General features: G+C 31.5%; 4 protein-coding genes across 6 annotated transcripts; 1 reads left to right on the top strand and 3 right to left on the bottom strand.

Annotated features, from left to right (window-relative positions):
* Nucleotides 1-703: 703 nt before the first annotated feature.
* Nucleotides 704-7,879, bottom strand: LOC125053007 (endoplasmic reticulum resident protein 44). The gene is made up of 7 exons (XM_047654164.1): nucleotides 7,614-7,879; nucleotides 7,405-7,480; nucleotides 7,081-7,323; nucleotides 6,537-6,779; nucleotides 5,234-5,500; nucleotides 4,311-4,509; nucleotides 704-4,011 (listed from the first exon to the last, which is right to left on the bottom strand). The coding sequence occupies exons 1-7, from the start codon at nucleotides 7,650-7,652 to the stop codon at nucleotides 3,873-3,875; spliced, it is 1,206 nt and encodes a 401-aa protein (XP_047510120.1). The 5' UTR covers nucleotides 7,653-7,879; the 3' UTR covers nucleotides 704-3,872.
* A 674-nt stretch (nucleotides 7,880-8,553) lies between these two features.
* Nucleotides 8,554-10,022, bottom strand: LOC125053010. Its single transcript, XM_047654169.1, has 3 exons — nucleotides 9,678-10,022; nucleotides 9,309-9,607; nucleotides 8,554-9,129 (listed from the first exon to the last, which is right to left on the bottom strand). Exons 1-3 carry the CDS (start codon nucleotides 9,739-9,741, stop codon nucleotides 9,043-9,045), a joined length of 450 nt encoding a protein of 149 aa, XP_047510125.1. The 5' UTR covers nucleotides 9,742-10,022; the 3' UTR covers nucleotides 8,554-9,042.
* Nucleotides 10,023-10,314: 292 nt separating this feature from the next.
* LOC125053008 (pleckstrin homology domain-containing family A member 3-like) lies at nucleotides 10,315-11,827 on the top strand. Of its 2 annotated transcripts, none has more exons than XM_047654166.1 (5): nucleotides 10,315-10,548; nucleotides 10,626-10,709; nucleotides 10,821-10,970; nucleotides 11,049-11,173; nucleotides 11,558-11,827. In XM_047654166.1, exons 1-5 carry the CDS (start codon nucleotides 10,509-10,511, stop codon nucleotides 11,741-11,743), a joined length of 585 nt encoding a protein of 194 aa, XP_047510122.1. In that variant the 5' UTR covers nucleotides 10,315-10,508; the 3' UTR covers nucleotides 11,744-11,827. The 2 variants fall into 2 exon arrangements, with proteins under 2 accessions (XP_047510122.1, XP_047510121.1); XM_047654165.1 differs by having other exon boundaries at nucleotides 10,325-10,548; nucleotides 10,626-10,742.
* A 645-nt stretch (nucleotides 11,828-12,472) lies between these two features.
* Nucleotides 12,473-16,091, bottom strand: LOC125053005 (DNA polymerase delta catalytic subunit). 2 transcript variants are annotated; one of them, XM_047654160.1, is made up of 2 exons: nucleotides 15,958-16,091; nucleotides 12,473-15,839 (listed from the first exon to the last, which is right to left on the bottom strand). In XM_047654160.1, the coding sequence occupies exon 2, from the start codon at nucleotides 15,788-15,790 to the stop codon at nucleotides 12,542-12,544; it is 3,249 nt and encodes a 1,082-aa protein (XP_047510116.1). In that variant the 5' UTR covers nucleotides 15,791-15,839; nucleotides 15,958-16,091; the 3' UTR covers nucleotides 12,473-12,541. The 2 variants fall into 2 exon arrangements, with proteins under 2 accessions (XP_047510116.1, XP_047510118.1); XM_047654162.1 differs by having other exon boundaries at nucleotides 12,473-15,875; nucleotides 15,958-16,088.
* Between the last annotated feature and the right edge of the window lie 10,947 nt (nucleotides 16,092-27,038).

Below are 27,038 nucleotides of genomic sequence, written 5' to 3'. Positions count from 1 at the left end.
ATTAGTTTGGTTTTGTAGACATTGAAACGCAGTTCACTAATCTAGAAAATTAATAAAATATACGCAAAAATGTATCTTACTTATTTAAGATACATCAAGTTACTATCTTTTACCAACGTTTTCAATCTTTTGGAAATAATATCAGATATCGTATGCTTCTGTCAAATTCCGTATCATTCATGTTTTGTTTTTAATTTTTTAATTTGTCTGTATTATATTTATAAGATTGTTTTATAAGTTTCGCACTTGCATACTATTCTTTTTATATTTTCTATTATCAGAGTTGCCTGGATGAGATCGCTTAATATCGGCGAGGCCGCCGGGTACATAATCACTACATAGTATAAAACAAAGTCGCTTTCTTTGTCCCTATATCCCTATGTATGCTTAAATCTTCAAAACTACGCAACGGATTTTGATGCGGTTTTTATTAATAGATAGAGTGATTGAAGATGAAGGTTTATATGTATAACAACTGAATTTAGTATCAGCATTTCACCCGTGCGAAGCCGGGGCGGGTCGCTAGTAAACAATAAAATACAAAGTGCTATGTTTTTGTTCATTATGTAAATCGTTTTTATTGTACAAATAAATTAATAGATAACTCTAGAGGTTCTAGGTTAGGGCAATAGGTTTTTCGTTTAATTAAACTTACATAATTGAGAAATTTTAACCATTAGAGGCTAAAATAAAATAACAAAAAAAAGGATTAAAAATTTAATTACACGCTTCACAAAACGTACAATTTGTACAATCATTTACACATTGTATTTAAATTTACTGATTATCTATTGCTTTGACACATAGTGATATACTAAATCAGCCGTACTCAGAGTCGACAATTTTCTATAATGGTCGATTATATATAAACTTAGCTAGGAAATTTAATGTCCCCATAACTTGAGGCTTTTTTAGATTCTGGATGGATCTATAGTCAACTTAAGTTACTAAATGCTTTAAGTGACCTTTTATTCTTAATTGACTACTCTGAGTGCTACCGGAAGGTAAGATTTAGAGCCGAGACGTGGCGCGAACTCAGAATCTTGACTCGTGTATGTTAAAATCTAAATACAGTTGACATTAACTTAGTTATCGCGAAGTCTCGGCTTATACAAATCAATAGGTCTGAGCCCATATTCCAAAACGCATTCTAAACCAGTGTACTATTCAAACTACAATCGGCTCAAGCTCATTTATTACTATGGCAACGATGTTTATTCCGTGTAAAATGGTTACCATGGTAACAACGTCTTACCAGCGATAAGGACAATCAAATAGCTATTGTGAATGAGGGAGATAGAGTATAATTGACAATTCTTATTCCGGATTAATACATTTTGGAATACCTGAGAATCTAGTAAGACTGGAAAAATTCAAAAAGGCATATTGGTACTAATTCTAATGTTAACTATAATTGTCTTTTTCGCGAGCATTGCACAATGCACTGGGATAATCTAATAATTGTCACACACGTTTATTCTTAATTTAAAATAATACTAACTGGTTTGCTGTATAGCAATCCTGGTTCACTGAGGTGTTAATTGTCAATGCATGAGTGACATTTTGGTAAAACAATTATTGTAAAAATACTTGTAATTAGTAGTATTTTTATAGAAACTCTAGAACTAAAAGTACATGAGTATTAGTACCAATATTTTATTCGTGGATATATCGCAAAGAAAATATATTTAAAAGCGTATACCAAAACCGAGAACAATTTAAACCTATTTAGTTAAAATTAAGGAAAATGCAAGTTAACTCTCGCATCTGTCAGTGCCAGAGTGTCAAGTTTCAAGAGCTGTCAAACGTTTTAACAAAGGAGTTATTAAGTTATCTCTACTTTTCTTTCAAGGCCAGAATTCTGTCAAAATACGATAGAAATTTAACAAGGAAGGGAAATAGACTGCACTCGACCGAACTATAGATGATAGAGTTAATTTGCAGTGAAACTTGTCTAAGATAAATAACAGAAAAAGTGACTTAAATGGAGAAAATAAAACAAACAAAAATCTTTTTGAAAACTAATATTATAAATGCGAAAGTGTACCATGATAAAACGTCGTTGATATAATTATCTTTATAGTTTATTATTGGCACTGTATCTGTTTTTTCCACTAGATCCAAAAAAAGTTTTTCAATTCTGTATACAAACTCATTTATAACATCAGTTGCAATACATAATGTGCGTTGAAAGATTTTTTAATACATTTAAATCTATATTTAAGCCTATTTTATAATAATTATATTTAATTATACATTATAATTTCTCCTTGGTGTACTGGAGGGTAAATTGATTTGCGAGTTTTAGAAAGTATGCAAGTTCATATAATTATTTACATTTAATAAATTTTTTTTATTTTTTTACTTAATTCCCAAGTACAAAATGACGTTTGTCAATATCAAGGAATGGCGCCATTTCACAATGACAATTGACTAATGCCGTTTAGAAATCAGCAATCATCTTCTATCAGAGTAGATATAAGGATTAAATCAAAGATTAGATATAATCAAGTATAATAAAAAGATAACTCTTGTTTGTTTTTGAATTAATTTAGTTAATTTTATATCGGTTCAGCAGAGAATTTATTTGTAAACAATATCTTTGTACTTGGAATTTAAGTAGAAAAATTAATATTATTTTATAATGGGTATAATAAAACCAATAATAAAATATTCCATATCTATTCACATATAGTAATGATTTAACTAATATAGCTAACGGGTAGATATAAAATAAACCATGAAGAAATAAAATATAATTTAATGCGCAGTTGATCTACATAAATGCATATTTATAATTGTAATGTAAAACCACTATTAATATAATAATTAAAATTATTCAGAAATTTATAGAAATTAGTAAATTTAAATATTTACTATTGCAATTAAATAAAATACTACTTCCCAGCCGACATTTTTGCGTATTTCATTCCTAACACAAGACGATGTCAGCTATATGCTTTGTAATCAAAACAAAAGTTGTTTTCTACGATTTTATTTTAATATTTTGTATACAATTTAACATAATGCAATAGACTAACAATTCACGAGTTTAATGTAATTAAACAATCCTCAGATATATGAACATTTAAGTGAATACATAAGCCAAGTTCATTCGCAATTCATATATGAGACTCGTAATGTTATTTCCTGTACATCGCGCCATTGCTACTTTATCATATTCAAAGCTTTGGCGATTAAGCAAAAACGCTATCGGGTTAGTGGTAATAGCGCCCTCTAGTTTTAAAGAATTTAACAGACTTTAACATATTGATATTAAAAGTGATTTTTTAAGGCTAATCTAATTTGTATGTCACGTGACCAATGTGTGAGCCTATTATGATAGCGGTCACATAACGTAAAGTATTTTTCAACAGTAAAATAACTGAATATTTTTAATAAAAATGCCATATAATTATATGCTATTTTAGGAAGTTTTCATACAAAATATATATTTTTATACAAATTAAGGAAAACCATGTCACTGTCTGATGTTCAGATGTTCTAAGACCTTAACACTCAAGTATAATTTTTAATACATTACAGAAATTATTTAAAAAATTGCAATTATTCGATTATCCTACCTAAAATTTCAATATTCTATAAAAGCTATGAACTAATTCACAAAATTAAAAAAATCTAATTGCACTTTTAACTCTTTCATCTCTTTCTGTTACATTGTCGGTACGCTCAGATGAAAAGAGACCGATTTTAGTTAAAATAATTAGATTTTTTTAAAAGGACTTTAGATTCTTATAAACAAAACAGCACTTTGAAGACAATGAAGCAGGTGTATTGACGAAATGAGAACATTTTGCATTTTGTACATTAAAAAAATTCATTCAAATAAATAAGTTAGAAATGAAATCGAATTATAATTCGTCTCTGAGTAGGGTGTACCTGTTTTTGGACGGAGCTAACTTTTTGAAGGTAGACTCGGGCGGTGTGGTCACCTTGACATCATTATTCACCATAATCACTTGGGGTGATTCCGGGCCGTAGTGGAATTCTCTGTAAATTTTAATGCAATAATTAATATATTTAAAAAAATCAAATAACAAAGTTTTTACCTATATAAATTAATAAACTAGATACCCTATATTATATACGCGTCCCCTGGAGTATATACCTATATCTCAAAAACTACTGAACCAATTCCGATGAACTTGATTGTTTGATAAATTGGAATTTACCTGATAGGAATTGCAATAATTTAAATATATGTTTTACAATATATTACAATGAGCATGGACATGGAAAATTCAAAAAAAATATTTTAATAAAATAACATGTGTCATTAAAATAATTACCTATGCAATTTTCCGGAATACAAATCTTTCAAATACTCCTTCAGCCTGCCAGGCTTGTCCATCTCCTTGTAATCGGGGAACAGGTACATATGCCTGAAGGAATCGATGGCAATCAGAGGCAGGTCAGCTACCGACTTGCCAAGGTGATGCAGAGGATGCTCAAACTTCACTCCGTCCGCAGTCAAGAAGTTGACATTTTCTGTAACATGCACAATAATTTTTAGAATCTAATCTAAAAGTTTTTTGTCTCTTTAAAATTGTGTGAACAGGAGTATGACAAAATCTGACCAATTGCACCGTTGTAACCCTTGTCCCTTTCCATCAAATTGTATTAACTCTGTGATAAAAAGAGACAGATGAGATGTTTAGTTTAAATGCAATAAGACAGATTATGAGTAATTATTATTATTATTTTATTTAGTTCAGACAAAATAATCCATCATTATGTTTGTATAAACTTACAGACTAGTGTTAGTATATTATTTTAAAAAAAACTAAACATAAAACTCATAAGAAGTCTATGCATACACTAGTCAATCTAAATCGACTAATGGGGTTAGTATTTCATGTTCTTTCTTTTATGGCTTTTTGGCATTCTATCTAGATCTGAAGCAAAGTTCGAATTTGTAAGACAACACTTAAACTAATAAAGCTGCCTGTAAATAAATAAATAAATAATCTCATACTGAGCGACATTGATTATTTATTATTAAGGTTAAGATATTATGCCTATATTTTTTTTAAAGGCTAGTTGAATTTTGACAGATTCAAATCAAAAGCCAGTAATTTCAATAGAGTGGATTTTCAAAAACACTTTCTTAAAGGGATTTGTACATTGTAGGTTTAGATGTCCCCTATTGATTACTGCATTGAATTATATAATTATTATTGCTTTTTTGGACAATTGTATTTTATTTACATACGTTTCTCAGACTCCAGTTCCATTGAAACAACTTCCTTATACTTCTTAATACTCTCCGGATGATCAGGATGATAGAACAGAATCAGGAATGGCAACCCTTCTTCAGTGAGTTCTTCTGCATTTTCAAATGTTATTTCTCTGACTAATGGTATGCATTTCTTTTGAACCCAACTATGCAGCTGATCAAAATCTAATAGAGATCCCGTGTAAGTTTCATCGGGATCAGCAGACGTTTTCCTGTCAGTTCTGAAGACAACAATTGGTTGTCCTGGAAAATAACAATTGTTTTTTAACATCACAGCCGTATTTAAAAATCTTATTACATGGTTGAAGTTGTTAAATATAAGTCAATTGTAAGCTGTTTCTTACAAATCAGTAAATTAACAATTTCGTTTTGACGCATAATCTGTACTAATATTATAAAGAGGAAAGATTTGTATGTAAGGATGTTAGTAATGAATTGGCTCAAAAAGTACTGGCACAGGATAACATTTTACATATGAACCATAATTAATTATTAAATAATTTAAGCAAAATAATTAAAAACAATATTATGATTTTAATTGTCTTTATTGGTTTTCAATGTTTCAGAATGTCCTTAGAAAGTTTATTGAACATGATGTTTGTAATATAAAGCTAGCTACTGTTTAAGCAAGGTATTTGTTAAATAATTAGCAATAATTAAATAATTAGTTGTTGACAAACTTTTGTAAGATATTGAAAAAAATCTATAAAATATGACAGCAAACAAGTTTATACCAGTGAAAGTTAAACTTATTAAGTTTAACTTGTTAAGTTAAAGTTAAACTTATTAAGTTTAACTTTCACCGGTATTGTATATGCCTATCAATTCAAATCATTTTTCAAGGTTACCAATTAATATTGTGTCATAAATTTGAAGTGAACAGTGTGTGTGTTAAATAAGTGTTAGTTATAAAATTCAATGTCAAATTATATATTAACTTTTTCTTTATTTATGCAAATTTCAAATTGAAAAAATTATAGAATGGCAAGTTACAAATTGTTAGGGCCTTATTTCAAAGAAATATTCAGTAGAAATATTTAGATGAAACCATATATTTCAATTCTTATTGAGCTACAAGAGTAATATTTAAAAAGAGATACAGTTTTATATCAGTTTGATCTTTGTTATTGGCAAGTAGGTCTTCTAAACCAAAACATTTACTTTTTACCCCATATGTTTTATCAACTTAGTAGGGGAGGTGACAATAAGTTTCTATTATGGGACTTATATTAAAATAGGTAAATTTTTTTAAATAAAAAAACATTTAAATATTCCATACCTGGTGGATGCATTTGTTGAGATGCATCTCCAAATCCAGCATGAAATATACACTCATCCTTCAAAGTAGCAGCCACCTTTCGCAATACTTCATACTCCTTTTGATCCCTTCTGTCCATGTACCCTATGATGTGCCTCTTATCTTCCGCCAAGCTGTGAAGCTCTTTTAAAGAACTAAATGTTACAACCGAATCAGTCAGCTGCTTCTTAATAAATTCTGCAAAAGCTTCTACAGATCTCTGACCTGAAATAGGCATATTTTACCTTTAAAAATAATATTTACAACAATCTAATCTAAATTATTTATTACTTGCTTGAACTGCATTAAGAAAACACTTTAAAGCAAACAACATTAATATTTATACTATTTAAATACACAGATGATTTTACTAGGGGTTCAAAAATAATTCTTAATATTATTTGATTACATACTACAAGACAAATTTTAACCATCATGCATTGTACAAATTTTGACTTTTAACCAAATAATTCAGAATCTTAAATTGGTTAAAACAGTTCTATGGTTCTTGAGAGCAGTAAAATACCTCTGTACTCCTTTTTAGCTGGTAATCCATTTCGGAATAATTTTAAAGTAGGGTATTTGGTAATATGAAATCTTGTAGCTACAGAAGGTTCCTTATCACAGTCAACTTTCCCCATAACCACTTGTCCAGGATCATAGCCGGCTTTTGACACTTCGTCCGCCGCATCATCAAATATAGGCATCAGCATATTGCTGAACTTACACCAGTCAGCATAAAAATTAATAAATACAATTTCATTTGAAGCTGAAATATAATTTAAAGTATATTACAATTACATAATTGTAAATAAATAAATACACTAGACACTTAAAACAGCAACCTTACCTAAAACCATATCTAAATTACTTTGTGTAATTTGTACAGCTCCACTATCAGTTGGGTTATAAAAAGTGTGGCATATCTGAAACATAAGTTTTGCATAATTAACAGCGAGAAATTGTTAATTAATTGGCTATAAACTGTAAATCGTTTACATATACGTGTCCAAATTGTAATCGATTCAAAAGCATAGAATTAAACAATGTCGTGCTTACCAAAACAATAAGTATCCCTAAAAGTTTATGTGTATTCATGTTGGATTTTTATCTTGATAGTTTTATATGAATTTCACTTTTTACTTTAATTAACGAATCATCTAGAAAATCCACTTATTACAATCAAGCCGACGTCAATTATTCAGCTTTCGTCTACCACTTCATTCTTCTACAACCGCCATTAGCCGTCATTCGTCAGTTCATCTGTCGCAGTCAGCATTCGTCAGCATAACAGTGACAATAAACAAATTATCTGTCGTTATTTTGTATGACATTTCACATCACGGGACGGATTCAAATTTCAAAATACAAATTAAATTCGCATTTCACCGTATGGATTATGGAATGGTATAGAACTATGAAGTACCAGAGTAATATTATATGTATGCAATTCTCAGCACTTCTAGGCGAGAGCTGAACTCTGAAGAGTCCTCGACTAGAGATCAATTTGAGAGTATAAACTACACAGTTAAAAAAGAAAACTCAGACCACCTAAGGCGATGCATGTGGGGTTACTAACCCTAGCAGTGGCCGACATCGGCAATCATTTAAATTGGCATTTGGCAAACCTTTTGTTTCGAAGCGTAACTTTAAGGATTAATTCCTGTACGTAAAAAATAATCATTTTAGTCTTGACGAGTGTCTCTCTCACCGAATAGTCTCTACAACTGTAATACTAAAAGCCTGTGATTGAATGACAAAATTAGACTTCCATAATTTTTTATCCTTCTCTGTGATCTTCTTTTTTGTCTTGTCAAGAAGTAGAGGAGATTTCTTTGTAATTATAAAAATAATCATAAGCCTGTATTCTAAAACTAATTTCAAGTCACAATCTTGTTTCAAAGTTGTCAATAATAGTTTCACAGATCTCAAAACTAAATTTATGTCTGCTTCTCAAAATTGCAAAATTGTAAATGGCTTAAGAGAATGAAATAAAATGAAGAATTTAAAAAATATATTTTGCTCTTAAATCAATTGTAAAAAAGGACGGAGGTAACAGTCATTTAGTTATTTAGACAATAATCTTATTGCAAAAAATCAGAACACAACACCTAAGGCTAACTTAAAGTTATCTCTTTTTATCTTATGAATAATTTATTTAATAAAATGCAAAATAAAATTAAAATGCATACATAACATTATTACTAAAAATATTGGGACGGAATTGCTTACAAAAACTTAAAATTAAGTATTGCTCAACTACAACTCTAGCAGGTGTACAACCAAGAGTACTCAGATGCACAGTACTGACTGTGTTGGTCACAAACTTTACCCTACACATACACACACATATGTTGCCGCATTACATCAGTATGCAAGTGATATTCATCATTGTGAAGACATTACTATTCTAATTAGTTATCATTATAGCTATGATACATCAATAATTTCATATTGTGCAAAAGAAATGCTCACTAAAATGGATATCCTAATATTTGCTGATACCATAAATAATGGTAAAAACTGCTCCAACAAGTACCGTGATATTTAGGGGTTTCTTACTTGAACCATCATTCTGAAACAGAAATAAATTTAAAATATTTATTATTTCAAAAAATGATAAAACCTTCACGACACTAAATTTGCACAGAAAAAAATAAAACCCCATCAATTAATATTGTAAACCAAACTGTTACCTTTTTGTATTATTATTTATAAATAAAATTAGAAAAAGAAAAAAATATGAATACTTACAATAATATAATAATTACAACGATCTCCTTGGCAACAATCTGAACATACCCAGTCTTGATACCAAATGTTAGTACACAAAGGCATATAGCGCTGTCTTGTCAGGGCACATTCTGTTTTATTGGAACATCTCTTAGATACATAATATTGCTTTTTAGCACCTTGAGACCAATAGGGTGTACTGCCCCATTTGATCTCAGTCAAACAAACATCTTGATTATATTCACAGGTCAAAATAGTTTTAGCACATTTCTCGGAGTTGTCTTCTTGGTTTTCGCAAACGTAACATTCTAACGAGTTCACTGAAAATACAATGTGGTGTTAAGTTTAGGGATATGAAGACTTCATATTTTTTTCCACTGTAAAACATACCTGTACTAACATAGATATACAATTGTATAAGAGTTAGCATCAATATAAAACTTAAATTAACCATTTTAGGCGGTTTTTACTGAAATCAAATAATCTTAATAAATCGAATCGTTGTAACTTAATTTCCAACCAAATAATCGACAAGGAAGTTCTCTCGAAAAGGTCGCTCAACTAAAAAAAATATTAGATACAAATTTTTAGATTTGTAAATATTCAGTGGAAAGTGACGAGTAGATTTAAAACGCGGTATAATTTTTGTTTATAAAGTTACAAAAAACCAGTAAGAACAAGGGCGGTGGTTTAGTTGAATAGTTTACACTTCACAGTTCACAGACTTCTTTAAACGTATTGGCTATTGCATATATTTATTGAAGGCTGAAGCTAGATACAAGTCTCTTGGGCACTTGGCGAGTTCTTCGTTGTTTACTTCACAGAAAAGCACAGTAATAGCAGACTGCCTCAGTAACTACAAGTCACCGCATAAGTTTCCTACCAAAAATAATGATATCAACAGATAAAATTAAATTAGGAGTGCAGTATAAGTTATAGTGATATAACCCTGTGGTTATATGAATACTTATGCTGAATTATTTATGGATCGTACGGTAATATGGTAGGATTCGATCCCCCCTTTATATATTATAATCTGTACTCAATTCACAATTGACATGTCATTTGAAATTTGTCAAGTTATTAGGTTCACCAAAAATTAAAAATATTGAAGATGGGAAAATAAATATCAAAATATTGTTGTTATACCTCCATGAATTTGATTTATACTTTTTTAAAATTATATTTCTTGATTATAATAAAGATAACTATAGGGACGTAATGGAAGGTATTTTGTGGAAGTGGACAAATTACTGGAACGGTACGTTCTCAAATAAATATGACATAAAATATCCATATGTTTCATTTATTGTAATTTCATAATCAACTAAATTCTAGGCTGGCAGACGAGATGGTTCGTCTTAGAAAACGGAATATTATCTTACTATAAATCTCAAGATGAAGCTAGTCAAGGATGTAAAGGTTCAGTGAAAGTTTCAGTTTGTCAAATTAATGGTATATTATTTTAAAACTAATTATTATACTCCTAAATTAGACGTGTGCTTAATCAGTTATATATTAAAATATTTTCAGTTAATAATATTGATAACACTAGAATGGATTTAGTAATACCTGGCCAGCAACACATGTACCTTAGAGCACCATCTCCCCAGGATCGACAAAAATGGTTGGTAGCCTTAGGTAGTGCCAAAGCATGTTTGGAGTCAATTGTTGATTCAAAAGGTACTGCCATTTCATCTTATTAGCCTGAAATTCCATGAATAATGAAATTATAACTGAACCTATGATAAAAAATTTCAGTGATTGGATTTGAAGATTCCTTGAGTGATAAGAAATCAGAATTGCATCTTTATTGTGATTTATTAATGCAACAAGTGCATGCTGTTAAAAGTGCAGCTAGCCAGGAAACTGGTCCTGACATGGAGGTAATAAGTCAAGAAATTGATTATGTTCATCACCCATACCTCTTACAACCTAGTTATTTTAATAAAATGTTTCAATTTGGAAGGCACTCAAGGAAAGAAATGATTGACTTGGGTGTCACTAATAAAAACAAATGATAGGCTTGATAAACACAGAAGAATTTGAACTTGGTTCTTATTTTAAAATATTTAATAATTAGATTATTTAGGTTCTTATCCTTAAAACAGCTCCTTAATCATACTAGCATACTAGTGGAAAAATTGACCTAGTCACATGCAACAACAGTCACATGTATGGTCAACTATAAGAATCTTATTTTTATTAAGTTAGTTTTAAAGTATGATTTAAGGCAGATTTCCTTTCAAATGATTCTTTTTTTGTTACAGAAGCTTGACGAAGCATCAAGCTTATTAAAATCCACTTGTGACACATTTATTAGGACTTTAGAAGATATTATGAAATACACCACTACTGCCACCGGAAATATAACACCCTTTGAAATTCCAGTACCTAATATATGTAAAAATATGAAAACAAACCTTAATAGATCTCTATCTCAGGAAACTAGATAAAGTTGTTGAGGAAAAATACCCTTCTATCTAAGAGTTTTTGTATAAAGATTTCATCTTCTCTTTAATTATTAAAAAATAGGCTATGGATTTTACATTCATAACTAATTTGTAAAATATACTTTATAAGTATATATAGATTATCTTTAAAATTATTGCTGTGATACCTTTTATGCTTTTTACTGAAAATTTTGTTGGCATATCCTTGACACTGAAAAATATATTATATCTTATGTTTAAATAAAAAGTATACATTTTAAAATAAAATGCTTCAACTATTAAAAGCACCCTGCATTACTTTATTATGATAAAGAAATGATGATAATGTATTTAGGTTCAGTCTACATACATTTAGATTTTTTACTGTTTCTTAGTATGTTTCACAGAATAATTTTTTACATTCTATGGTAGCTTTTGTGTGCATTCCAATTTTACATGATACTACATTTAAGTAAACAATGTATTTAACATCATATTATTATAGTTTAAAACATAACTTTAAAAAGTTATATAAGTACTTAAAGTATTATTTCAGATCTATAAAGATAGCTGTATAATAGCAGATTATATTCTTTAAAATATTTTTTTATAAATTAAAATTTATTTTTAATTATTTATAAGTTAAATAAAAAAGTCAAATCCAGCTTGAACACTATTATATGAATAATAATTCCTAATAAGTTATTAAATTATTTGTTGTTTGTTAAAGTTGGTTGAAATAAAAGTTAAAAGTAAAAAAAAACTTATACATCTTTATTTTCTTTCAGTACAACACAGTGCATATTTTTATTAGAATATGAATTACCACAGGGGTTCACCAAATCTCGAAACTCTTTTTTCTTGTGTATCCAGTTCCATACCTACTTTTTTTCTCATATAAAATATTGTACAATCTCTATTCGTGCACAAAACCTCTTCATGTAGACTGCCTTGGCATCTTTGACATTCAGTCCAAAGTCTTGAAAACTTTTCTTGAAGATTCCTAACTTTAAACATTTCACTTATATAAAGCTGGCCTTCCTTATCCAAGCAATGATCACATAAGGCTTTTGTATCATCTGATATAACTACTTTACATCCAATACATTTTTCTTTTTTTCTCGTAAAAGCCGCTAATGCCCCAACTTTAGATGTCACCATTGCTTTAGTGCGTGTATGTTCACCTTTTAATAGTAGAGATTCAGCCTTTTCCCCTAGTATTGGTTCAAAAATTCTTAATAATGGCTTAGATAGCTGATTTTCTAAATAATAGCTAAAGTCTATGGGCACACTATTTTCTAATACAAATATGGGATCTTCTGCTTTCATGTAAGCTGGTGTATTTTTTGCAGCACAACATATTATATAAGGCACTCTGTCTCCAAGTTTTGGTGCTGTGCCTGCATCTCGTTTTTTCATTTTATTTGCTAACTCTACATGAGCTTGTTTTGCTGCATAGTCATTTTTGGCAAGTTCTTTTGTGATCACAAGTTGAGATATATCAATTCGGTTACATAGTAAATCAGAAATTATTTGCTTAGCATACGAGACAGCTCCATCAGGATCTCTATCAATAAGAAGTTTTTGAAGGCACATGCTCATCATATTTGAAACTAGAGGGCAGTTATCTCTGCGTACAGTTTCTATACCCTTACAATCCATTTTGTCGTAAGTATCGGGCCTAGTAAAATAAAGACCGGCATACCTTTTTTTATTGATTAGTAGATAAGGGTAATAGACTTTTTCGAATTCTAGCTTAATCGGCTTTACAAATTTAGAACTGACAAAATCAGCTGCTTCTTTTCCCAATTCCATACTTTCTACCAATGTTTTTACTCCAAACTTTACCATTACAGAATCTGTGTCACCATAAATAACAACAGCATCTTCCTTGTACCCATTTGCTTTAGTATATTTCTTTTCTACTTCCGTTTTAGTAAACTCTATCATAGTTCGACCATAAGCAGTAACACTTCCTGATATTTCAAGACAAGGTAGTTTCCCAACTTGTGCACCTGTAAATCCATACACAGAATTTGCACTTATCTTTAGCGCCAACTGTCGCCCATCTAGTACAGACCTTTTAAAAGGGTCTGTTTCTTTTTTTAAATCTGCTTTTGCTTTTTTTCTTGCAGCCAAAAGTGACTCCAAAATTTCTGGTAGAAGACCTTTTCTTACATTAGATTTAACAAACATGTTATTCAGAGGCGTAATAGTAATATTTTCTGGATCAAGATTCAATTCCTTTTGCATATTTGGAGAGATTAAGGTAGTATAACATAAATTATGTGCCATCATTATACTTGGATACAATGAAGCAAAATCTAAAGTGGATATGGGATCTGCATAATATCCTTTTTTAGGTTCTATGACAGTTGCTCCTTCAAACTGATCATCGGAACCCTGGCCATGGTAAGCTGGCATTAAATATCCAGCATCTTTAGCTTTGCGAAGGAGCTGGCTAACAACTTTTATTTGTTGCCCTCTTGTTAAAAGACATAATAATGGTACACCGGTAACTCTAGCCATTTCCATGAAATTTATTATACACATCAATTTATTAAGCAATTTAATTGGCAAATAAGCATCCTTTAAGCAATACATTGCTAATCTTCTTCTAGTTTGTTCATTTTCATTTTGTAAGTCTGTAATTATACTATGGTGGACATCCTCTTTTTGTTCTTGAAGAAAATGGTAACTAACAGAATTTAATGTGTAAGATCTCAGTTTATAATCTCTTATAAGGACTTGAAGTAAATCAAATGGAACTCTTCCTTCAAAATTAATGGATTTATTTTCTCTTCTACCCATTTGCCGAGATTGTAGCACAGAATCTTTTATTACTGATCTAATGTTTTGAATTCGCCCTAAAAATTCAAAATTTGCTACTCTAAGGTGTTTTGCACGATTTATTAAGTAGGGCCAATCAAAGTTACTAATGTTATATCCAGTTATAATATCTGGATCTAGTTCTCTGAAAAAATCTGACCATTTTGACAAGAGTTCTGATTCTGATTGGAAGCTATAAACTTGAGACCCAACTATAGGGGCACATGTATTTAATGTAAATACATTCCTTAGGTATGGTTCAGTTTCTCCTTGTCTGATTACCATGGAAGCAATTTGAATAACAGGATCTTTTTCAGGTTCAGGGAAAACCCCTTTCCTCCCTGCACATTCAATATCAAAGCTTAATATCCTTACAGGAGCAACTTTTGACCACTCTCCTTCAGGTTGATGAGAAATAAAACTATTCCATGCTACATCAACTTCAATTTGGCAACGGGATTCAGGTGGTAATTTACCAGATTTACTTCTAATAGACCACTTTTTAGATGGTAACTCAATCCAACTGCAACCTACAACTGATGTATCAACCATGAAACGGATATCAAAGTCTATATTTGTTTCATAAAAAGAAGGATCACTCAAACTAAATGATGTTGGTTGCCTGTCAATTAGTCTTTTTGCAGCTGCTATTAGTTTAGGCAATGCTACTGACACTTTAGCATACATTATTTGATTATCTCCTTTATAATACATCATAGATTTTGCTTTTACTATTTTGACCTCTAAAACGGCTTCTCTTATGCTATCTTTATTATTTCGCAAGTCTTCTAAAATAGCCTTATTGAGGTTTGTCTTAAGTTCCAAACAAGATGATACATCAAAGTTCAAAGGTACAGTTACATAAAAGTAGGGAGTAAAGCCATGGACATGACAACATACTGAATTTCCTTCCATTGTAATACCATACATTCTCATTATTGGTACAGGAGCCAGTTGTGAGCCTGGCATACCTGGTATAGGTTTTCCATTATAATGATCAATATCAAACTGCTGAAAAATTAATGATGTTGTGCCTGGATCCATATCTTGTGGATTAGGCCGTGACCATTTGATGTTAGTGTTTTGATTTTCAGGCCCATCTCCAACTATTTCAGGACTGTCAAAGTCACTTTCCATACCTGCCAGTTGGTCTTCAAAACTTGCTGGAATGTCATCTTCATCGTCATCGTTAGATTTAATCCTTTTTGGCGGAGGACCTTTAAATTGTTTTCGTTTATTCATTTCGTGGGTATTCAAAACTGACTATATAATCAAATTATTCACAGCTGTCCTGTAAAATAAAATTTTACTGAAACGTTTACAACTTCTGGAAAAAGAGAACACATTTCAATAAGTTTTGGTGTTTGTTTTTCTTTTTTTTAATTATAAAATAAATAATTCAAACTTACCCCTGTTAACCAAATCTTTAATTCACATTTATTAGTGTAGTATCGACAAACAGCAAACGCGGTCACAAATCAGAATTTTATGAAATATTTTCACGTTTTAACTTTTAGCATCAACATTCAACACAATGCACATTGCACTTGCAGTTTCCCGCCTTATTTACAAATGTCAATTACTTCAAACTGACAATTTTTTAGTGTACAAGTATATATGTCATTGATATGTCAAGGTTTGTAACAGATAGTAAAATATTAACGCGTTGTAGGCACAGACAAAAGTGGATTTAGGTGACTAAATAATAATTAATATAATATTAATAAAATTGATTAGTCTGCATAGATCACATAGACATACAAGTCACAAACCATAGTTTAGCATGCTGTTTGTTTATAAAAGTACTCTACTTTTGTAAAAAACAGCATGCTTTTTACATCAATTCGATTTACAGTTACATTACAGAATAAAAAGGTATCACTTTGATGATTCAAGAGGAATAACAACACCTATTTGTTAATGGGCTTACAATTAAGATTATTATTTAGAATATAATAATTGTTTTTCCGATTTTTTTTCAACTTCTCATTGTCAACAACATGCTATTATAAATAAAAGCTATAAGATTCAGTTTTTTCTATCAATTGAATTACTTATTTAAAAAACTAACAGATTTTGACAGTTTGAGATATTTATATGTTCTGAATCGAACATCTTCATTATTTTAAAGAAAACGGACAGGATTTCTATTAATCACATGAATATTTTTCATTAAATTTTAAATAAAACTCAAGACAGCCAGCCTTCGTTCGTATGATGGCATATGTTATGTCGCCTAACTTGTTCGATTGTGCTTAAAAACGGAATCTATTAAACTTCTGAACTTCATGCAGAAAGTGTGGATGCGATGCGATGCGCCTAGTCAGGCGAGGGAAGACGAGTGACTACTTGTGCAGCTTCCACTCGCCAGATTCGTAGAGTCTCAACGAGGCGCCTCGCGAGCGTGAGAAGACGGTTTGAGATTACGAATCAAATCATAACTACTAGATTGTTTCGTATATAAACAATTGTATAAGGGCAAGTTCAGCGTCAAAATGTTTACATTTAAGAGACGTGTAAACTAAAATGTGGACGCTTGTCTCATCAATGACTACTCTTCGCGACATTTATTCTCGGTATCAATAATTATTGAATAAACTCATTCATTGCGAGTAGGCAATAAACCCGAACACACAACCGTAAGGATTGTTGTGTTTTATGAGTCAGCTGCATTACTTGACTATCTTTATTAATTGCATTGAGGATAGACAATGGTTTCCATTCAAACAAACATAATATAACAGAATTATCGTTTCTTTATATAAGTGTTGGGTTAGTGCTGGTTAAAACTAATTTTTACGAGTTGTTTGACCTTTTAAGTTCATACATACAATTAATTTAAAACCGTTTTGTAAATACCACAGTCAAAGAGTAGTATAAATTGTGTTGTACATATTTACGATGTAGATAAAGAATCAACATCCCCTGATGTTGGGGAAAAATTATTGGAATTTAAAGATAATTCAAAAATGTTAGTAAACTATGTCGTATCGTTTTGTATAGTTTGTAGTGATAAGTGTAAACGCTTGCCGCATAGGGGTAATAGCTTATTGCATTTTAAGTTGCTTAAGTTATTTGATCAAATAAATAATAGCCGCTCGCCTTATGAAAATTGCATAGCAAAATGTCTCTGACAATTTAAAATATCTTTGCTATATAATGAACTGTTTTTATAATGTTAAAATTGCATAATAGTTTAGTTTTTTAACTAATGTGACAGGGTGTGTTTTTTAACTATGTGGGTCTCGGTACTTCAGACTCTGCTACTCAGAGCAGTTTATAGCTCCCACAAAAAGAACCTTACGTAGTTCTGTCGCAGTTGCGCTAGATTTTTAGATCTGGGCCTCAGATTTCTGTATATTTCTCATATTCATTTGTCAATGTAATAGGCAAGTAGGTGATCAGCCTCCTGTACCTGATGAGGGATGAGAGTCGCACGCTGACACTAAAATTATCATCCGTAGTTCTTTTTATGAGAAGTTAGCTAGTAATACTATTAGGCATTTAAAAACTAACAATTACAATTATCATCAACAAACTATGTATCTAATATTATCAGTACTATAATAATGATTGTCAAATCAATGGCGTTATTTAATTTCAAATATCGATGATGATTATAGCAGCGTTGGCCTGGCTTCAGCGACTCTCATCCTTGATATCGTAGATTCGATCCCCAGCTTCGATCAATGGACTTCCTTTAGACCCAAAAAGTGTCAGGCTCAGTAGGTTATACCTACTTGCCTATTAGATTGACAAATGAACATGAATCAGAAATCTGATTTATTTTTATATCGATGACTTCATTATTGAAGTTTGAAGTTGAGTTCTCGATTACTAGCTAACAATTATGACTGATAGGATTGCAATGTGACGGTATCTTATCTAAGGAATGTGCCATCCCTCTCAGAAGTCGGGTAGCTACTTAGCGGCCCAACTCAATAATAAAAGTCGAAAAAGATTTCCTAACTCATTTTAAGTGATCCGTTAAATGAATTCTTGACACCGTTTTTTACAATGCAACATAGACAATGAGTAATTTGGTTATGTTCAAAGTATTCGATTTGATCAATAATTTTTCGAGATTTTGTTGGATGAAGCCTGCTTACATCTTGAAGTTCTCTAGGGCACTTTTACCATTTTCAGAATAGCCATGAAGGTAAGGTATATTATACTTATTAATACTCGGAACAAACGCAGGCTGCAATTTCACCGTAAAAAAACTTTTACGGTGAAATTTAAGGAGTGGTGAAAATTACTGACTTTAGATAGTCTAGTATCTAAAGTCAGTAATTTTTTTTTGGGAAAAGGGATACTCTTCTTTAATAAAATCCCAGAGGCTCTTTTATCTCTGCCTTTAAATAAATTTAAGAAATGTATTAAAGAATATATTATCTTGTTGATAAAAGGGCCTGGGACTAGTGCTAAACAGGCTACTTCTAATTAATTTGCGATATTTGTTTTAAAATAAGTGTTATTTCATGATTTGCTATTTTAAAAGAGTGTCGAGAGTTTTACGACTGCTTTTTCTCTCGGCCTCTGACTTCCAAACTAAAGCCTGCCATTGAAATTATGAAAAACAATATATACCTAATAGGTAGTATCATTATTTTCGATGCCACCCAAAATTTGAATCTGAGGCGTCATCTGCGGTCTGTCTGCAGAATAACAATAAGGTTACAGGTGAACTGGTAAGTTCGTAGGGTAACATAGAAAAAAAACTTTTTTCTAAAAAGAAATTTAAAATTGGAATGATTTTGTTGTATCTGACCTTAATTCGTATATAAGTCAATTGTCAAAGAATACAAACGCCCTTGGCCACTTTTTGTTACAATCACAGTCCACAGACTACGTCGCGACATTAGCTATATAATCTAGGTATCAATAGCAGTATAGTAGTAACAGTTATTAGGCATCTTTGTTCGCAACCGCAGACTTGTTTGGCGCCAAGCGCAGATGAGTTCTATCAGCCTCATTGACAATACATGTGGTCCGCAGAGTTCAAAGTTCATTAAATGCCAGTACTTACTGAGAAATTGCAAGAAATAAACAGGAAGATGACAAATGTAGGACACTTTTAGAATAATGTATTCATAAATTATCACATGACTAATAAAGTTTGTGGTATTCATTCATCAATATTATTTGAACTTCTGTGCCCTGTGGCTTGTGGTTTCACCCTCGTTAAGAAATTCATCATTAAACATTTGTAATATGGCACTTCGCACTTAGGTTTTATATGTAATATAAAAAATAAAATAAGTCAGTGGCGCTACAATATTTAGGTCTGGGCCTCAGATTTCTGTATCTGTTCATAATAATTTGTCAATATAATAGGCAAGTAGGTGATCTTGTGCCTGACACGCAGTCGACTTTGTGGGACTAAGCCAAGCCTTATGATGTTTTTCTTCACCGTTTGAGCGAATTTAATTGCGCACATAGAAAGAAAGTCCATTGGTGCACAGTCGGTGATCGAACCTACAAACTCAAAGATGAGAGTCGCACGCTGAAGCCACTAGGCGAATACTGCTCTCTACATGTAATACAAATACACCCAAGAGCTGCCCTGCGATTCTGTAACTCACTTTTCGAACTCACACAGCGGTTTTCGAAAACCGCTGTGTGAGTTCGAAGAATGAGTTACAGAATCGCAGGGCTGGTGCTTTCCGCGCTCCAAATGGGTACCAAATATTGAAATGTATTTAGTGTTTTATATATTTATTTGATATTGTAACGAATGTAAAATTAATTGTATCTACAAAAGTGATTGATAATAGCTATTCCTTTCTCGATTTCAATATTGGGACTACGAAAATTTTTTATATGTATATGAGCGCTACCGGATGTTGATTGATTTTCGAGATATATTCTATAGCTCTACTTTCTGCGATTCACCTGATTAACGTAACTACTGCAGCAGAAGACTATTTTTTTACGGTAAGTTTGTAGGTCCTCTTCAGAAAAACTCTTTCGCAAGATCCGTTTCTCCAGCTTGTTACAAAAGTAGGAAGTGGAGACCGCCTCACTATGAGATCCGAAAAAAATAATACAACTGATACTTAAATTTAAAACCAATAAATTATTGTACGGATTAATTAATAAATATGTAGTAATAAACCCATATGTGAGTTTTCACAAAGTATCTACATGATTACCCGAAAAAAATGATTCAATGTAAGCACTAATTTAGTAATCAAATCGTGTTATAACAATTTAGTTGAAACTGTATTACGGTTATTGACCTTATTATAACAAAACGGATCTGAAGGAAGTGACTTAATGACTCTTTATCACACAGTGACGACAAAGTCATCGCAATACGTCCGTACACTTTGCCCTCTGTATCTTGATTTTATTATACATAAACTATATTTGAATGATATATGACAAGTTTATGAATAACTAATTTGAATTTACCGTTTCCTGTAAAAATAATAATAAATAACAAGAATTGTATTAACATTTGCACTGCATGGGTGGCCCACCCACCGCTGCTCGCATGAACAATAGCAGATGGACAAAAAGAGTAACAACGTGGTATGGTTCCCTGGTGGCCAGGGAAAAGAAAGGTCGGTCGGCCTCATGCATGGTATGGTCGACCTTAAAGAAGTTGGTGAAGAAGATTGGAAAAAATGCTTATGGTAGAGAGAGATGGAGCCTTTCCTTGGGAAAAAAGCAAAAGAAAATAATTGTCTGTATGAGATTTTTAGTGTATGTATCATTAATTAATTTTCATTAATTAATTTACAAAGGCGACTTTAAAATATAACATATTAATTATAGACGAAATCTATGCTCAAATGTAAGCTGTGTTAATTTAATTGATCATATTCCTGGCATTTGATCAAATTTCACATTGATTTAATATAAGAATGTTAGCTGTATCTTTAACGACAATAGTTATATCTAACGTTCTTACATTATTGTTAAGTAATGAGAATATTTTAAAACAGCTCTGCTTTTCCCGCCTTAATTAATTTGTGCACTATACTAATCGATATATACAGTCTAACACTAAAACAATGAATTTAACGAATTACAAATTCAAAGAATCAAAAAACAGAGCTTTTACATAAATATATATGTTACTATAAGTTATTTGTGTAAATAGTGAGGTTATAGCCAAAAATAGATGGTTCACTAGTACCGTATAAAAATAAGTATGGATTAACAATCACAGATAATGTACATAATGAAAGTGCGTGGGAACGATCGTGCGTCAATTTGCTTAGACTATCGTCATTGCAACGTTTTTGCATAATAGAGTAGTGACATCACTGCGATTTATCACTGTTATCACACATAGCTTAGGAAAATATCAATATTTAAGTATTGCTATTGTCAGAATTTAGCTTTGAACTTAGAACTTTATACGTATCTGTGGACTTGTTCCACAGATTAAGACTAGAACGAAAAACTATTTTGATTACTAATCACTTTTACATTATACATATATTAATTATTAAGCCGGCAACAAACTCACTAAAATGGCTAGCCATGGGTTGCTATGACTGCCCTTTTTGAGGGTCAGGTAGGCTCGTTTTCCCTCTATACCATAATAAAGAAATAAATGTATATATACACCTTAGTTACAATAATAATACTGAAAAATTAAATAAAGCGTTTTATAATATATGAATATGAGTTTTAGTCATTTTTTCAATCTGCTGACTCCAAAAATAAAAAAGGTGTTAATTGGAATTGTCTCTATAATCTATCTATAAAATTATAATCAAGAGAAGATCCTTAGCACGGTGAAAAGGAATTGTTAACGTAATAAAAATTATTATAAATATATATTTGGTACTATATTTTCATTCAATAGGAATATTTGACTAGAAATGAAAGCACAAAGAGCTAAGGGCTGTCGAAATTATTCACATTTTGTTGTATAATAAAATTACGAAATTAAGCTTACAAATCATAATAGAAGGAATGATTAGGGGTTGTTTCTGTCATAAGCCCTTTAATTTTATCCCGTTTTCATTTTGAGTATAACATAAAGGACTTCCTTAGAATTCAGAAAATTGTACTGGAATAAAAGTAACATTGAATTACCATAATTAAGAAATATGATTTGTGACGGAATAGAGAAATATTTTTTCGAAATTGTTTGATGGCCTGAAAAAGAGGTAAATTTATTTATGGTACCATATTATGGTTTTGGACCTGTAGTAAGGAACTTTATCTATTTTCAAAAATCATTAAATAAGTTAAGGATTGATTAACTATTATGATAGTTTATTACTATGATACCTTTGTAACGCCGAGTGTCAACATTTTTTTCAAGAGCTGGACAGACTTTTGGCCACCCACCTGATGTTAAGTGAGATTGGAGGTTACGCCTGTCCAGATGTCTATTTAACCGTGGCTTAAAAGAAACTATATAATACTGTCAAGGGAAGGTGAAAGGGGGCAAAGAGATTTACTCCTTGGCTGTTTTTACATGAAATTACGAACCAAATCGTGCAGTGCTGGGGATGTCAATGACGAAGGGGTGACATTCTGACACTCGGTAGTTATTATAAATAAGAAAGTCCTATAATAGGTGAGATTCTACTACTCAAAATGCAAGCTTGTCGTAAACAATTAATTAAAAAATCGCAAAGAAGCCATTGTAATATACCCCGGTAGTGCGTAATAATATTAATTCACACGCACATCTAGTATTGAAGCCGTATAAACAGCAACCTTCCTATTAAATATACTTTGTGTTCTAGATTGGATTTCTTAAATATGATATCGTTGACTTATACAGACCTAAATACAGTCCGCCCTATAGACGCCACTATGTCGCACAGCCTTCGCACAAGAAAATACTCAAACAAAATGAATAGAGGGTCGCCCACACAATTTGCACACAATGAAACTAAGCTCATGAAATGGATGTTCGGAGTTGATAGCCAAAACGCTTTGTTCCGAGTCGAGTTTAATATTTTTATAATTAATGTGCGGAATTATTAAGTAATTGTCTTTTTTTTATATTTATCTATCAAAACATCGACAAACACTAACAACAACATCAAAAAATCGCCAAACTGATCATGCATGCTCCTATTTCACCATGCCTCCTGCTGATAGAGGACAAATATTTATTTTTAATTTATTTTATTATTATTTATTACTTAAGATGTCATGTGGATCATGGTGTAATGGTTGCAGCTCCTTACAAACGTTGTGTAAAACAAAAAACGTGGCGATTAAAAAGAGTTGCGGAGAGTTTATTGCCAGTTCCTCTCTTTCGTTCTACGCCCTTGATTTGAGAACTGGCAGTAAATGTAAAATTAGAAGTATTTAATGTATATTTCTTTTTTGACGTTCATAAGTGAACATTGTGTTACCTATATGAATAAATGATTTTTGATTTGATTGATTTGAATATGTTTCTATATTTTTGCAATGAAACGGATTTTGTCGCATTTCATGTATATTGAAATGAACAGAGTATTAAATACCCTATGTGTGTAATAAAATACAATAAAAATGAATTTCTGTTCGTTTGTCGGTAAAACTCGAGAATGGCTTGGATTGATTTGGCTTATTTTGATATTGAAATATTTGTGGAAGTTCAGGGTTTAAACGGTAAAACATAATAATTCCAATAAAAATTGTTTCTAGCTTCAAAAGATCGTTTTTTTTATACAAAATTATATATAAGTATATAAATGGTCTGTTCGCGTTATTGTAATTAAACTCCCTAAACATCTAGACCTAAATTTGTTTTTTGTTGTGTGTCAAGCAGATTCAAACTTCGTGTGTAACAACGTCTATCGGGTCCGATAGTTTATTAATAAAAATATTCATTTTCAAACATAAATTAAATTGACGTACACAATTCAGGCTTCCTTATTATGACTGATTTTTTAAATCAACGGAATAATTAACTTAAATTGAATTCTATTTTACCGTAAAATTAAGACACCAATTTAAATTACTTCATGTAACGTTATTGGCATCGTACTAACGTATATAGAGAAAGAATGGATTTCAAAATACGAAGCAAAAGTTGAAACAATAAAAGCTTTAAAGTTGTAAGGAGTTCCAGCTGGTAAGCCGCCAAGTCGTTGATGCTACGAGATTTACAACAACAACAATTCTTTATATAAAATATTTTCTTTTTTGGGACAAGCAGACGGCCTCCACTTAAACCAATTCTTTAATTTCTTCGTCCTTGTCAATAATAATTGTTTGTCGATTTTAATTTATATACGTATCAGTAATTGATGTTGTTTGTTTTAATAAAAATTAAAGTTACTGAGTCTAATTGTTTTAATAGAAATTTGGGTCTAAAAGTCTAAAATAACTGCCTCTAATAGTAGATTACTATCTGTATGATTTAGTGAAACGGAATCAAAATTTATAGTAATTTTAAAGGATTATTTTGAACATTTATTGTTGAAAATTTCATTTTATTAGGTTTGAAATTACTTATTTCAAATTAGGCTAGATCAGTATTTCCCAACGTGGGGCCCATGCACCACAAGGGGGCAAATTGATAGTTAAGGGGTTATTGCAAACTTATTAAAATTATATCAGTAGGTGATCAGCCTTCTGTGCCTGATACACGCCGTCGACTTTTCGCCGTCCTTCACGTCGTTTTCGTTTCCTTCACCGTTCGAGCGAATGTAAATTGCGCTCATAGAAAGAAAGTCCAAGCCGGGGATCGAACCTACGACCTCGGGGATGAGAGTCGCACGCTGAAGCCACTTGGCCAATACTGCTCCACCTTATATGAACTAATGGAAAATTTTAATACTAGTTTTCACATGCACTATTTGCAGATCAATCAGTACAACAAGATTCCACGCAAATGAGCCTTGTTGGCTGTAATTATACCTAATTAAGGACATTATTATGTCATGAACTCAGAATCGGTTTAACCATATTTATTTAAATCATTAATGTTGTTGGATGCAATTTTTATAGACGCGTGAACTGACTAGCTTTTGTCATGTCGTATGGTAATTTTAAAATTGGACCAGTAGTTGTAATGACGGAAATAAATATTCCGACTTATTACTCCGGTATTACGTATTTAATATTTTTCCTAAATGTTTGAACCTTTTGGTATATATATATATTCCATCTTTGGCTACATGTTTAGTATAATATATTTTTGTTGTATATAAATTAAAACTAAACTAAAAAAATGAAATAGAATGCAATGAAAATTCATCATTGAAAAAAAGAAAGTCGTAATTATTAGAAGTAAATTTTGCTTAGAGCGTGTTTAAGTATTCTTTATCATAGAAATAATTACCATTCGTTAGTAGTTAAGATATAGAAACCTACAATTAGCGGATAACCTGCATCCGTATAGTGCGATTCCCGTCAAAAAGTAATTGTGTGTGTGTGTGTGTTCGTGTAGCAGCATTTGAATCACCTGCCCTGCGATTCTGTAACTCACTTTTCGAACTCACCCAGCGAATGAAATATGAAAAGGTGGGAGCTTGTAGTTTATTGTTTATCAGAATGCCAAATCATAAAATGACAGCTTCACGACTGATTTGAGAGCGACCGCCGATGCGAAAACCGCTGTGTGAGTTCGAAAAGTGAGTTACAGAATCGCAAGGCAGGTCATTAATTAATGCTAGTATTAAAGGTATACTGCAGGGAGTAAAACTGATTAAATTTCGGCCATGCAATGCGCAGAGGCAATGAGAACTTGGAGAAACTGATTGTGGCTCGTAACACAGAAGGCAAAAGGTCACATGGCCAGATGGATCGATCGAGTGAAGACTCATCGTCCTCAAATCTATACATTGTTATAAAAGAGGCGCTGGACCTTAGGAGAAACCGATGGAAACAGATTATCCGCTCCAGATATTTCCTTGCTGAGCACGACGCTCTGACATGAGCTCATGAGCCACCGACTGAAGAGAGAGAATTGTAAACGAAATGACAGTCACTAACTTTAAGCCATTCCTTTGTAGGTTGAATTGTTCGAACCTATTCTCTCTTCATTTCTGCAGGTCGTGTAAGTGTCGCTGCACAACTTCCTTCACTCTACCCTGTCTTCGGGAAGCCTCTGCGTCTGGGTGATGGTTAGACCAATAAAGGTAGTAGGCATTTTTAAATATATAATAATAATTTATTGCAAGAATATGGTACAAAAATGTGGAAGGTGGTACAATCGTAAGTTCGCATATTCTGCCACACACAAAGGCGCGCAAATTTGTCTTAAGGAATTTTACATTAAATATTATTAGTCAGTAAAATAATATGAATTGGTCAGTTCTTATAATATTATTTGTATCGTACATATCATATGATACGTTATTAAATTTATATCAACTACAGTGTCTCACGCAAATAATCATTTATTGAATAATACATTTTTTTCTCATAGTAATACACCAAGTCGATTTTTAAAGACTCTAGCTGGAAGATCTTTAAATTCGTTTGGTAAATTATTGTAAACCTTAATGGCCATACTAAAGGAGTTTTTACTAAACAGTTCCAGATTGATTTTTGGCACAGCCAATTTCTC

Source organism: Pieris napi, chromosome 10 (genome assembly GCF_905475465.1).
Source record: "Pieris napi chromosome 10, ilPieNapi1.2, whole genome shotgun sequence".
Taxonomy (NCBI): Eukaryota; Metazoa; Arthropoda; class Insecta; order Lepidoptera; family Pieridae; genus Pieris; species Pieris napi.
The sequence above is the reverse complement of the archived record's forward strand: the minus strand, read 5'-3'. Positions and strand labels throughout refer to the sequence as shown.